At 40.3% G+C, this 12,423-nt stretch overlaps 1 protein-coding gene across 1 annotated transcript in view; it reads right to left on the bottom strand.

Annotated features, from left to right (window-relative positions):
- The window catches only part of WASHC4 (WASH complex subunit 4), a 103,690-nt gene that overhangs the window by 57,916 nt on the left and 33,351 nt on the right, over positions 1 to 12,423 (bottom strand). The window contains exons 16-20 of the mRNA XM_032954049.2: positions 9,116 to 9,223; positions 8,443 to 8,589; positions 7,270 to 7,349; positions 5,597 to 5,702; positions 2,366 to 2,482 (exon numbers count right to left, since the gene is read on the bottom strand). Coding sequence (XP_032809940.1) covers positions 2,366 to 2,482; positions 5,597 to 5,702; positions 7,270 to 7,349; positions 8,443 to 8,589; positions 9,116 to 9,223 — 558 coding nt within the window. The remainder of the gene's footprint in view (positions 1 to 2,365; positions 2,483 to 5,596; positions 5,703 to 7,269; positions 7,350 to 8,442; positions 8,590 to 9,115; positions 9,224 to 12,423) is intronic.

Raw genomic sequence — 12,423 nt, 5'->3', positions numbered from 1 at the left:
GATTCATATATATGAACGTATTGGCGATACACCGGTATAAAAACACATTTTTGCACAATATAAAAACACATTTTTGTGCAATAATGATTTATTTTCACACGATTAGCAACCCTGGTCAGTAAATCTTGTAGATGCGTTAAAATCAGTTTGCGTGATGTCGAAGCAGTCGGAAGACAAATGTTAGTTCATATTTTTATTTTAAGACTGTTTTATGAGAACCAGTGTTATGCTGCACCGGTGTACTGCCAATACATCCATATCCTAACAGGCAATATACAATGGCTTGAAACATCTTCAATAGTTTGATAGGAATTGCTTAATGAGCTTAGTTTCTCTCTACCACTTCCATTTCAGGAAGGATTCAATATGTTTTGAGTTACGTTTTAAAATGTTCGCTCAAAGCTAGCCCAAGGGTTTATTTTAATGATAGAGTGCATCCTACAGATCAAAGTACTTTGTGCCACAGAAATGAAGGAATTGTGTGTAATATGTAAGGTGATCATTTGCAAGGAGTGGAAATCACTGGAGGTGTTCCACATGACTATAATTTTCACATTTAAAATAAGCTACATATGCCTGTGCTATAATGTAAGCATATTACAAAAAAAACGTCTAGCCTGTATGTACGTAAAGCAAATTTGAGCTCTAATTTCCAGCATACACGAGAGGTGAACAACCCATAGGAGAGTTTCGGAAATTCAAATTAAATCACTCATTTGCCAGTAAATGCTATAGTAGGATTAAATAACTTTACATTGGAATGTGTTTTTTTAAGAAATTAACTGTGTATCGGCTCAGAAAGGTATCTTCATTCAAGATTTTTGTGAAATAAAAGGTCAGGATCCAGTGTCTCCAAACAGAGATAACAATAATATCGGCATGAGAATCTTTACTTATCCTGGAGAAATCCGATGAACTATGAAGCAATTTTTTTCACAGATGTCTAGTAGGAGCGAGTCAATACAAAACACGACAGGTGTGCAGAGTGTAGGAAAGGTAAGCAAATCACCGAATAAAATAAATAGCAACAAATTAATATACTAAAACTAAGCCCAGTGGTGGTGGTGCACGTCTGTAATCCAGTACAATGGAGGCGCAAGGGTTGGTAATTCACACAACTGTTGCTAAACTTCCTTCCCGTCGACATCAAGGTGCCATATCCTGGCTTTTTAGGATGCAACAGCGCACAAATGGGGACTCCACCTATTCTGTGTGTATGGGGTAGTACTGCCCTCTCACATGCGTGGGTTTTCTCCGGGTCTTCCTGTTTCCTCCCGCATGTAAATACCCATTAATTGGCCGATAATAACTTAATATAGGAGGAACGCAGAGCTCGGACAATTATTGGTGCCGGCTCATCGCGTGACTAGCTTCCTCCTAATCTGTGAATCCTCATGTTCCTTAAGTCGTTCTCTCTCCACGAGCACGAGAGAATACTTTGCGCGTTAAAATTCTGCCATCTCTGTACACCCAGCAGTATAAATGGGTACACCGGAGCATTGATTGGGGGTACTCCGATCTCTTCCAAGACATCTGGCAAGTGTAGAAGAGTAGGCCAAAATATGTTCTCGAGAGGCTCTTTAGAGCTCCCTCTAGTGGAGGCCCTTCTGCCTGCAGTGGAGTGAATAAGCAATTGCAGGGATGCATCTTTAACTAACGTTACCTTTGACCTCGTAGAAAGTGGTATTCAGTTTGCTCACATAGGAAGGATGGTTGGCTAAGTCAATCCCTGACCAGGATATTAATTTTCAACTCTGTAAGCATCACAGGCACTGTAATCACAGCACCACCTGGTCAGATAATTAAAAAGAAATTGGTTATAATATGATGACAATATTACAATCCACACATACAGCCAAGTTACTGATTGCTTCAGCCAAACCCAAACATGTAACCAAACAATATGAATCCAAAAATACCACAAAGTTAGTTAAGTGCTCAAATACCACTCACCACAGTAAAATTATATACTTAGAGACCTACATTAATAAGTGCTTTCGCTCAAGATCTGAGCTGTTGCTAACACCTGATGATGATTGTTTTAATTGCTAATGAAACAAAAAAATGTAAAATCTTATACTTGCTTTTCAACATGACAGGCTTGCTGAAAAACACATTCAATTGGGACATTTGCCCATACGACAACTTTATTTGCGTGGCTTTGTTGGGTAGTGATGGTTGCATATCTCTAAGTGACATAATACCTACACGATCTAACCAAAAGAAACCAATTAAGGATCAATGCCATACTCCGAATGCTGATTTGAACACAGCAACCATTATTTATTTATTTGTGTATTTATTTGATTAGAATTGCATTAAGATGCGGATTCCACTTTTCAGGGCACCATGCAAGCAAAGCTACCTCCTTGAAGACTTGGGTGATCTCCTTGTTGAAGGCGTCCAGGAGCGGCTGGGGGGAGTCCAGGTGACGGATGTACGTCATGGGCGGTACGCAGTCTCTCAGAGCTGCAAACATGTACTGCAACAAAAAAAGGATATCCACCAGGGAGACTGAGTGATGAGATCAGTTCATGTATGGGTGATGGATGGATTATTGTAATGCAGGACAGTGAAAAGTGGCAAGGGCTTTGGGAGGACTTCATCCAGCAGTGGATTGATCATGGCTGATGATGGGGAGCCGCGGTGGCAAGGTGTTAAATTCCTCGCCTGGTATGGAGGAGATTGTGGGTTCAATCCCAACCCAGACACCTGTATATTTGGAGTTTGCATGTCTCTCTCCCCGTGGTGGTGTGGATTTTTCTCGGTGTCCTCCATTTTTTCCCCTCCACATTCAGAAACATGCATCTTAGAGTATTTGGCTGCTGAGAGATCATTCTTGAGATATCATTTGTGGCCAGGTCACTTGTGAAAAAAAGCTATATCGCTCAGTGGGCCTTGCCTTGAACAAATTAAAATAGTTTATATTCTTGGGTCTTTCGGTAAAGTCACGTAGATAGGTTCAAAGAAAATAACAAAAAATAACAAAAAACTACGACGTTTTGATCGCAACACAAGCGGTCGTCTTCAGGAAAAGAGGGGTTAGCTTCTAAGGCAAACTGTTTATAAAGGTTTGAATAGGGCGTAGTCCAAATATCAGCAGCCAATGATAATGTAAGTGGTGGACAGCCAACCCGACGGTGGTTGGTTTTCCACCAATCAAAGGGCTGCCAGGTAAAAATTAGCATGTTAAAGAGAGATTAGCATACTCTTAGGTTCTTTCGGCAAAGTCACGTAGGTATAACGTGACTTTACCGAAAGAACCAAAGATTACGGATTCCTGCAGTCGCGAAAGCTTCAAATCAAGAGATTAGCATGCTAATGTGGGATAAGCATGTTAATGGGAGATGAGCATGTTAAAGAGAGATTAGCATGTTAATGGAAGATTATCATGTTAATGGAAGATTAGCATGTTAAAGCGAGATGAGCATGTTAAAGAGAGATTAGCATGTTAATGGGAGATTAGCATGTTAATGGGAGATTAGCATGTTAAAGAGAGATTAGCATGTTAAAGAGAGATTAGCATGTTAATGGGAGATGAGCATGTTAAAGAGAGATTAGCATGTTAAAGCGAGATGAGCATGTTAAAGAGAGAGTAGCATGTTAATGGGAGATGAGCATGTTAATGAGAGATGAGCATGTTAATGGGAGATGAGCATGTTAAAGAGAGATTAGCATGTTAATGGAAGATTCGCATGTTAAAGCGAGATGAGCATGTTAAAGCGAGATGAGCATGTTAAAGAGAGAGTAGCATGTTAATGGGAGATGAGCATGTTAATGAGAGATGAGCATGTTAATGGGAGATGAGCATGTTAAAGCGAGATTAGCATGTTAATGGGAGATTAGCATGTTAAAGCGACATGAGCATGTTAAAGAGAGATTAGCATGTTAATGGGAGATGAGCATGTTAAAGCGAGATTAGCATGTTAAAGAGAGATTAGCATGTTAAAGAGAGATTAGCATGTTAAAGCGAGATGAGCATGTTAAAGAGAGATTAGCATGTTAAAGAGAGATTAGCATGTTAAAGCGAGATTAGCATGTTAAAGAGAGATTAGCATGTTAATGGGAGATTAGCATGTTAAAGAGAGATTAGCGTGTTAAAGCGAGATTAGCATGTTAAAGCGAGATTAGCATGTTAAAGCGAGATGAGCATGTTAAAGAGAGATTAGCATGTTAAAGAGAGATTAGCGTGTTAAAGCGAGATTAGCATGTTAAAGCGAGATGAGCATGTTAAAGAGAGATTAGCATGTTAAAGAGAGATTAGCATGTTAAAGCGAGATTAGCATGTTAAAGCGAGATGAGCATGTTAAAGAGAGATTAGCATGTTAAAGCGAGATGAGCATGTTAAAGAGAGATTAGCATGTTAAAGGGAGATCGCAGAGCCACAACCAAGGGGTCGGCGCGTGAAGTGACTGTGACAGCGCAAGTTTGAAATGGCCGTAAAGCACAACTAACATCGGAAAGTGGTAGGATGGGGACATTATAGCCAATTATGACAAACTGGTTGATAACCTCCTTACAATGATTGCTCAGTTTGTACCCATCTTCTCGGTTTATATTGTGTCTGTGTCCATATATATGGATGGCTTCATGAACGAATCTTTGTTGATAGCCAGTGGGCTTGCAAAGTACCGTCATCTTGGAGAAATCAATTTCGTGAGCCCACCGTATTAAAACAATGATCAGCCACGGCCGAGGTATTGGTCCGACCATGTTTCAGATCTGCCTTATGCTCACAAACATGGTCCAAGACACGTTGCTTAGTTTCCCCAATGTAACTGCTGCCGGGATATTGCATGTCAGGAATCTTGCCCTTCACAGATGGGATCAGATCACGAATTTTATGTACTGTATTAAAGCGAACCTGGATCTTGTGTTTGCTCATGATTTTGGAAATATTTTTAGTGACCCCTGCTATGTATGGGCAAGGTGATGGTTTTGATTGGGTCCTCAGATGGTTCTTTCCCAACGGTTGGGGTGATAGCTTTACGGATTGTGTAGTCTGAATATCCATTCATCTTGAGAGCTTGGTGTACGTGTTCCAGTTCACTGGCCAGGTGATGACGATCGGAAATACATCGAGCTCTATGGTGTAGAGTTTTGATGAAGGAATTCTTCTGGGATGGATGGTGGTGGGAGTCAGGTTTTAGGTAGGCATCCGTATTGGTGGCTTTCCTGTAGACAGTGTCCCATTGAGCCATTCAGTCTCTTTTCGATTAAAACATTCAAGAATGGTAACTTGCCATCCTTTTCCACCTCCATACACCCAGCCACAGTACAACCTGAAGACACATCCCAGAGCTATGGAGCACAACCGTGTTCTCTGCAAAGACTGTTTTTGTCACATATCAATCAAATAAAAATATCACATCTCAGAGCTGAAATAATAAGATGGGAAAAAATAATTGAAGACTTTTTGTTGTACAGCCATTGATGACCAGGATGAGACCATCAACTAATCAGACCTGAGAACGTTATATAATCACATTACTGCTCAAATTGTAACCCAGGATCCTAAGCGGTTTTTATTGTGTTCTGACAAGTGCATGAGCCCATTGAGTCATCCAGCCACTAGAAAATTATTACTATAACGTACGTGCATACGCGATGAATCACTCGCGCCATCAAACACGTCGTCCAGATAGATAGGAATCACACTTCTGTGCCAGTACAGGAAGCTGCAGTCGCAGAGTGAATGAAGCCTGAAGGGAGAGAGCAGCATGCGTTAATATATTCCAAGCACTGTGAATTTCAAACAGGGAAATCTCAAGGACATGAGTATTGCAATTATCTGAATTGTGAACCAATTAAGCCAAATAACAGACATTTTATCCAAAATCTTTCTAAATTAATTTTCAAATGATCAGGCCTGAGATTAGACACATCATGAAAGAGAAAATACTGAAAACGATGGTTTGTATTCAACTGCTGCCTTTAGTGAAGAGGTGCTGACATAATGACTGGGCCTCTTGAAACGAGTACCACATTGTGCAAGTCCACAATGGTTGTGCCCATGAATAAACTGGTCCCGATCAAAAAGACTGTGGAATTTTCACCATGGGCTGAGGATCACCATGCTTGCTTGACCAGCAGGTGGTTGACCAACCCATAGAGTAGTTGTAACATGGTACATTTTTTAAATATTATTATTAATCGTAATTAAGCATTTACAACCTTTGTCAATCAACTGCTGCTTGAATGCCTTTTCTATCATGGGAGTTGTGTGATCACGCTCCACGCCCCTGGTAGTGCAGACTGTTGAAGCAGTGGGGGGGGTACACCAGCTCAGATATCACTTGCCATTGATTTTAGCCGTTGTCAGGAATTTAAACTTGGGTGGCCATGTTCATAGTCCACTCCACCGCCGCCTGCCCGCCTGCCTAATGTCTATTAATATATGTATTAACATTTTACTGGATTTTAAGTGCCACTTTAGGTTGATTTGGTGAAACAACACAAAGATGGACCTTCCTCAGCAGTAGCCTCGTGAGTTAAAGGTGATTCATGTTATTATTTTAAATGGAAGCTGCAACCCAAAAAAATGAAACCAACTGTTGTCTTCTTATTATATACCTAGGTTTGTATATCTCGGCCTTTCTGGTCAATGAGAAAACGTGTCTTTAAGTGACCTGCGAGTGTGCCGGTGTTGTTATTCTGTTACCTCTGTATTTCTTAAAATATCCCTGGAGTGATGCACAATAACATCACTGAAGCATTTTTAAACTTTTCTAGTCAACAAAGTTTTCAACCATGAATAGAACAGAGGCAAAAAATGAAGTGAAAAACTTGTTTTGTCATTTTTTCCAAGTGAAAACTAAAAACTGAACCCACAATATTTTTGTTTTCCGGAATAAAAAAAACCCAAGGATGCTGTTAATGGTTAGAAACCAGTTTAAAAAAAACTTAAAATTTGCAGCTTGAATGTAAAAAAAAAGTTTAAAAAGCTGCAATCCCTAAGGGCACATTGACTGTGAATTACAAGGGTTTCACCGAGTGACTGCACAGGAGACACTAGACGTCCCAAACCTGCTCAACAATACGACTTCGCGACAAAAACACATAAAAGCACGTAAAAGCAACAACCACCGTTTGCCACTAATTGGTAGAGTAATGTCACCAAGGCGCATGTGCAAGGCTAGGTGACCAGTGGTGGGTGGGCAGAGACTCTTGAAGCATGGTTTACTACAGAAGGTATGTGTTAATGCAACTCCGCAGCAATAAACATTTGCAAGAGTTCCCCCACGACCGATGAGTGGCATGTGTCCTTACCTCTCCCGCAGATCACTGATCAAATCCAGTTTTTTCATCACAAGCTGCAGGGACAACAGCTCATCTTCCCGGAAAATTTTCTACAAGATAAATTGGAAACTCGTTAACACGTGACACAAATGCCTGAATAATCACATCACATGCATACGTTGACTATATCCTACTGATTATATTCTTGGTGCTTTATTCTGAGAGCTGGGTTTTCCTGTTGAAGATGTGCAAGCTTGAAATACGTTTTCAGTGGGAAAGACTGATGAGAATTTGTTACTGATACCACCACACCTACCCAATATTTGATACCACCACATACTTTGCCATCCTTTAAATTGTTGCACAGGAGACACCAGACCTCCCAAACCTGCTCTTAAAATCTACCAACATGTGATTTTAGGTATTTCCCTTGCTCGATGCCACTCAGTGTGTGTGTTGGGAACCTGCTTTCCTCGATCCTGCACCATTGCAACCCTGCTCTTAATGGTACTTTCCTGCCACAGTGTATTCTGAAATTTGCAGTTGCTTATCCCATACAATACTTTCAGCATTCTTCACCAAATTACAGTACACCATTTTGGTATCCTCCACGGCTAGCTACGTTCAAAGCTTTTTCTACCCGACTCAATGCATATTTTCTGCATAGGATCCAGCTGATAAGCACTTTGGCAGGGTTCCATTCTAATAATAAACGTCCACCATTCAAATGCTGGTTAAAGGTCGACTGAACCCATCATCTCTCAAGGGGCAAGAACATGTGCCACTAATATCGATCGATATTAATATCGGTGACCTAGGCATCACCCAGACTTCCTGTAGTGGGTGTTAAGGCCAGTTTTTTGCTTTTTATTTTTTTTCTCTATAATGGTTTTGGACTCACAGTGCATGTATGTATGTTTGCTGAACTTCTTTTGCACTGTACGTAGCTAACCATGCTAATCAGAGGTGCGGGGGAAGGACAACAAAATAAACACAATATGTATGTTGAACTTCTTTTGCACTAATCGGAGGTACAGATTGCATGGAGACACGTTTGACTTATTACATTTTACAACAAATGTTCTTAACCCATGGCCATCACTCCCACATTCTGACACTCTTGCCACTACTCTTCCAACTGTGTCAATGCAATGGCTGACCAGCCCTGCCAAACATTAGGTGCACTAAAAAGTGAGCACGTACCATCTGTGTGCCAATGCTCAGAGCCAGCGCAGTGATGAGGCGTCGCTCCTTGGTGCCCGGGCCATTGAGGGCATTTTCTGCAAGGACGAGCGCCGACAGGACGTCTAGACGGCGCTCGCTGTACTTCTTGTCCGAGACGACGCGTTTCTACAGACGAGGGGGCGTCAATGCAGAGGGGTGCTTCCTGATCGTCTAATTTATCACCAATTCCGGGAGAGAGCAGTTAATGATAACGATGTTTGATTTAAAAGTGCATTACCGCAGTGAGCAGAGTGCATCGGTGCTTAAGCACAAATTACTTATTCGGTTAATAGTCAAACCGAACATAATATGCACAAGCCACGAATAATCATATTGCAAAGTTTTACGTCAGTGGTTAAATTGATTTATATTTTAAGTATGTTCCTCAGTTTTGATTGACACTAAGGAACTTTTTGAACAGCTATGGGAAGACGCTTGCATACATTCATAATGAGCACATTTGAAACATTTCAAAAACATTCAGTACATCAAGCTAACATGTTGGGGCCAACAGCCTTTCTCTAGGGCTGAGAAAAGGGCAACAATTTAAATTCTATTCACATCACTGCCAACGTAATGCCTGAATATTTCTATGCAGTCGCGCATTACGATGTACGTGCGGGCTTTTGTTGTTGTCGTCGTAAAGATGTACCTTAGCAGACGCAATGGCAGTGAGGGCTTGGTACTGCAGGTGTTGGGTTATATGCGACACGCACTCAGCCACCATCATTGTCCGCCGGTGAAAGGTGAACTCTATGGCCTGTAGAGGAACGATCAAACATTTATTTAAGAACAACTATGATTGCCCAGGGTAATAAAATAAGTAAACAAAGGTCATGTTTCTCACATAAAATATAAACCATCGATCATAAATTTAAAGGAGCATTTGCTCAATCAGGAAAACTCGACTGCTTCAGCATTCTGAATCTCTATTCAATGTTACGAGTAGCCCTGTTTCAAAATTACCGATAAACCACGATCAATCAAGAAAGCACATGTTACCATTTGAATGCAGGATAAGCGATTGTTCCACATACATTGTTAGATTATCCAAGGTAATTTATCATCCATAACAGGTCTTTTTTTTGGGATTCGATCACGTAAATATAAATGCGTCGTTAAACCTGCCACCACCCGACACAGCCAATTAGTAAGGTTTGTCACGTAAACAAAACATGCCATTTCTTTACTCGTATGGCACACCGGTGTGTTGGAGAGTAAACCCACAACATTTACCACCTGAGTACGATGTTTCGTCAGTAATTACAACCGGCACCATCAGACGGCAGCCAGATTTGTGTAGAAATACTCCTGTTTCGTTCCTTAAATCGAGGGATAGATGTGATTACGTAACTTGTGAGCCCTTGTCGTGCGAAGTGGGGGGGGTGGGGTTAATGAATGATTTATAACATAAAAATATTATATAGTTAGGGGTATGGGCTTCAACGTCTAAAGTATGATTTTTAAATACGGATTTAATTCTATTCTTGCACATGGCAACATGTTCAGGAGATAAATGCCACGTCGAGGTCTGCTAGCCAGGAGAGGGCTTCGGGAGAGAGTTGTGTTGTTTTGCCATGTGTAGAAGATGGTAGCCTTCTTGTGGTCCACTTGCTACACCTTCTCACGTTACCTTAAACACAACTAATATCGTCATCTAAGCAAAATGGACGTCATCAATTCGATTCTGGATATAATCAGTGAAGCATTAAATGCGAACAAAGCTTCAAGAATCAATAGACTCGGAAGTGTGAAGTCGGAAAGAATAACGGGGTTGCAGTCGATGCTTTTGAAAATATTGATAACATGACAAATCCGAGACTTTGCTTAATCTATAGGAAAGCAAGACCACTTTGCGGTTTGAAACTCAAATGGCATAAGACCTTGGGTCAGGTCATTAAGTGAGTACACAAGTGGACATATGCATCACTAGTAAGTGACGTATTTGCAAGGCTGCTGAATTTGTCGAGACCATTCTCCACTCACTTTCAGACACAAGTAAAAATGACTCCCATTTACTTCAACTGATAACAATTTAAAACTATACTAAAACTTTTGTATTATTTATTTTTTACCAGGTAAGGCCCACTGAGCTATATAGCTCTTTTTCAGAAGCGACCTGGCCACAAATAATAGCTCAACGAAGTGGCTTATCGTACAGAAATTTATAACAGCCATGTTTATAAACGTGGAGGGAAAAACCGGAGGACTCCGAGAAAAATCCACACGACCAAGGGAAGAGAGAACATGCAAACTCCAAATACACATGCGTCAGGGTCGGGATCGAACCCATGACCGCCTGTATACCAGGCGAAGTAGTTAACATCCTGCCACAACACACTTTCCCATAAATAGCCAGGAAGAAATTATTGTGATGTAAGAGGCATTTGCGCAGCATGGAAGAGGGAAGATGACTAAGGCAGCCACTGGAATGGCACGCAGTGGTTGGTCCCCAGAGCAAAGGCCTACATGATGATGATAATGGGATTCTAGGACTAGATCTTGAAAGTTGACTACTGACTGTGCAATAGCTGGATGATCTTTCATTGGCAAGTGAAAGTGACGTAGAAGGGAAACAATCAAATAATAAAAATATAAAAACCAATAAAATTATCATGACGTTTCGACTGCAACACAAGCAATCATCATCAGGTGTGAAAACCTCAGCAAGAAATTTTGAAAAAACCGCCACTATATTCTTAGTTCTTTCGGTAAAGTCACGTGACTTTACCGAAAGAACTAACAATATGAATTACTGCAGTCACGAAAGCTTTAAATCAAAACGGCCACTTTTTTCAAATTTTCTTGCTGTGGTTTTCACACCTGATGATTGCTTGTGTTGCAGTCGAAACGTCGTGAGAATTGTATTGTTTTTTTTATATTTTTCTTATTTTATTATTTCCCTTCTGACTTTACCGAAAGAACCAAGAATATGAATCCCTGCAGTCAAGAAAGCTTTAAATCAAAATTTAAGTGAAAGTGAGTTGAGGTGGCATCAGTGGCATTGGCTGTGATGACATTTTAATTGATGCTGACTCTAACCACTAGGGTTACTGAACAATCAATTTTAGAATCATGTGGAGGTCTCTTAATTGCAATAAAATATGCAGGTGAATAAGATTGGGGCGATTTTAATTAAAAACATGTTATGGAGGCCACTCTAATAGATCTTGATGAAAGTGAATGACAAAAATCAGTTGATTGAGCTTGAAATGAATGGTGATTAACACCATTTGTTTGTCATTCTTCTGATGTTCATAAAGCATCGAGCATTGTTACATTCCACTGCGCCAGGAAGTGCAAAAGCAATTGTCACTGTTGTAAATATCTGAAGCAAGCATGTTGTCTTCACACCTTCATGATTCATAACACGGCACAATTACCCCAGAGGTGCATTATAGTCAGGTTTACAAGCAAAAACACCGATTACTGGGACAAGATAATAATTGCTGTCGTTGTGGAAAAGATAAGTAATAAAATAAATAATCAGACAATATGCATCTGCTCATATCGGTCCGTCCATATAAAAGTATTTTTACACATCTCATCAGCCACGTGGCCTTCTAAGAGTGCATAATTTTAGCAGCATTGGTTTAACACAAGGAAACTCTGGACCGGTTTTGACATTCACCATCTCATCAACAACTTTATCTTTATATTCTTGGTTCTTTCGGTAAAGTCACGAAGGGAAACAACAAAATAATAAAAATATAAACAATAAAATTCTCACGACGTTTCGACTGCAACACAAGCAATCATCATCAGGTGTGAAAACCACAACACTTTTTTCAAATTTTCTTGTTGTGGTTTTCACACCTGATGATGATTGCTTGTGTTGCAGTCGAAACGTCGTGAGAATTTTATTGTTTTATATTTTTATTATTTTATTGTTTCCCTTCTACGTGACTTTACCGAAAGAACCAAGAATATGAATCCCTGTAGTCACGAAAGCTTTAAATC

This window comes from Petromyzon marinus, chromosome 14, assembly GCF_048934315.1.
Source record: "Petromyzon marinus isolate PM22_M1 ecotype Great Lakes invasive population chromosome 14, UKy_Petmar_22M1.pri1.0, whole genome shotgun sequence".
In the NCBI taxonomy this organism is placed as follows: Eukaryota; Metazoa; Chordata; class Hyperoartia; order Petromyzontiformes; family Petromyzontidae; genus Petromyzon; species Petromyzon marinus.
The sequence above is the reverse complement of the archived record's forward strand: the minus strand, read 5'-3'. Positions and strand labels throughout refer to the sequence as shown.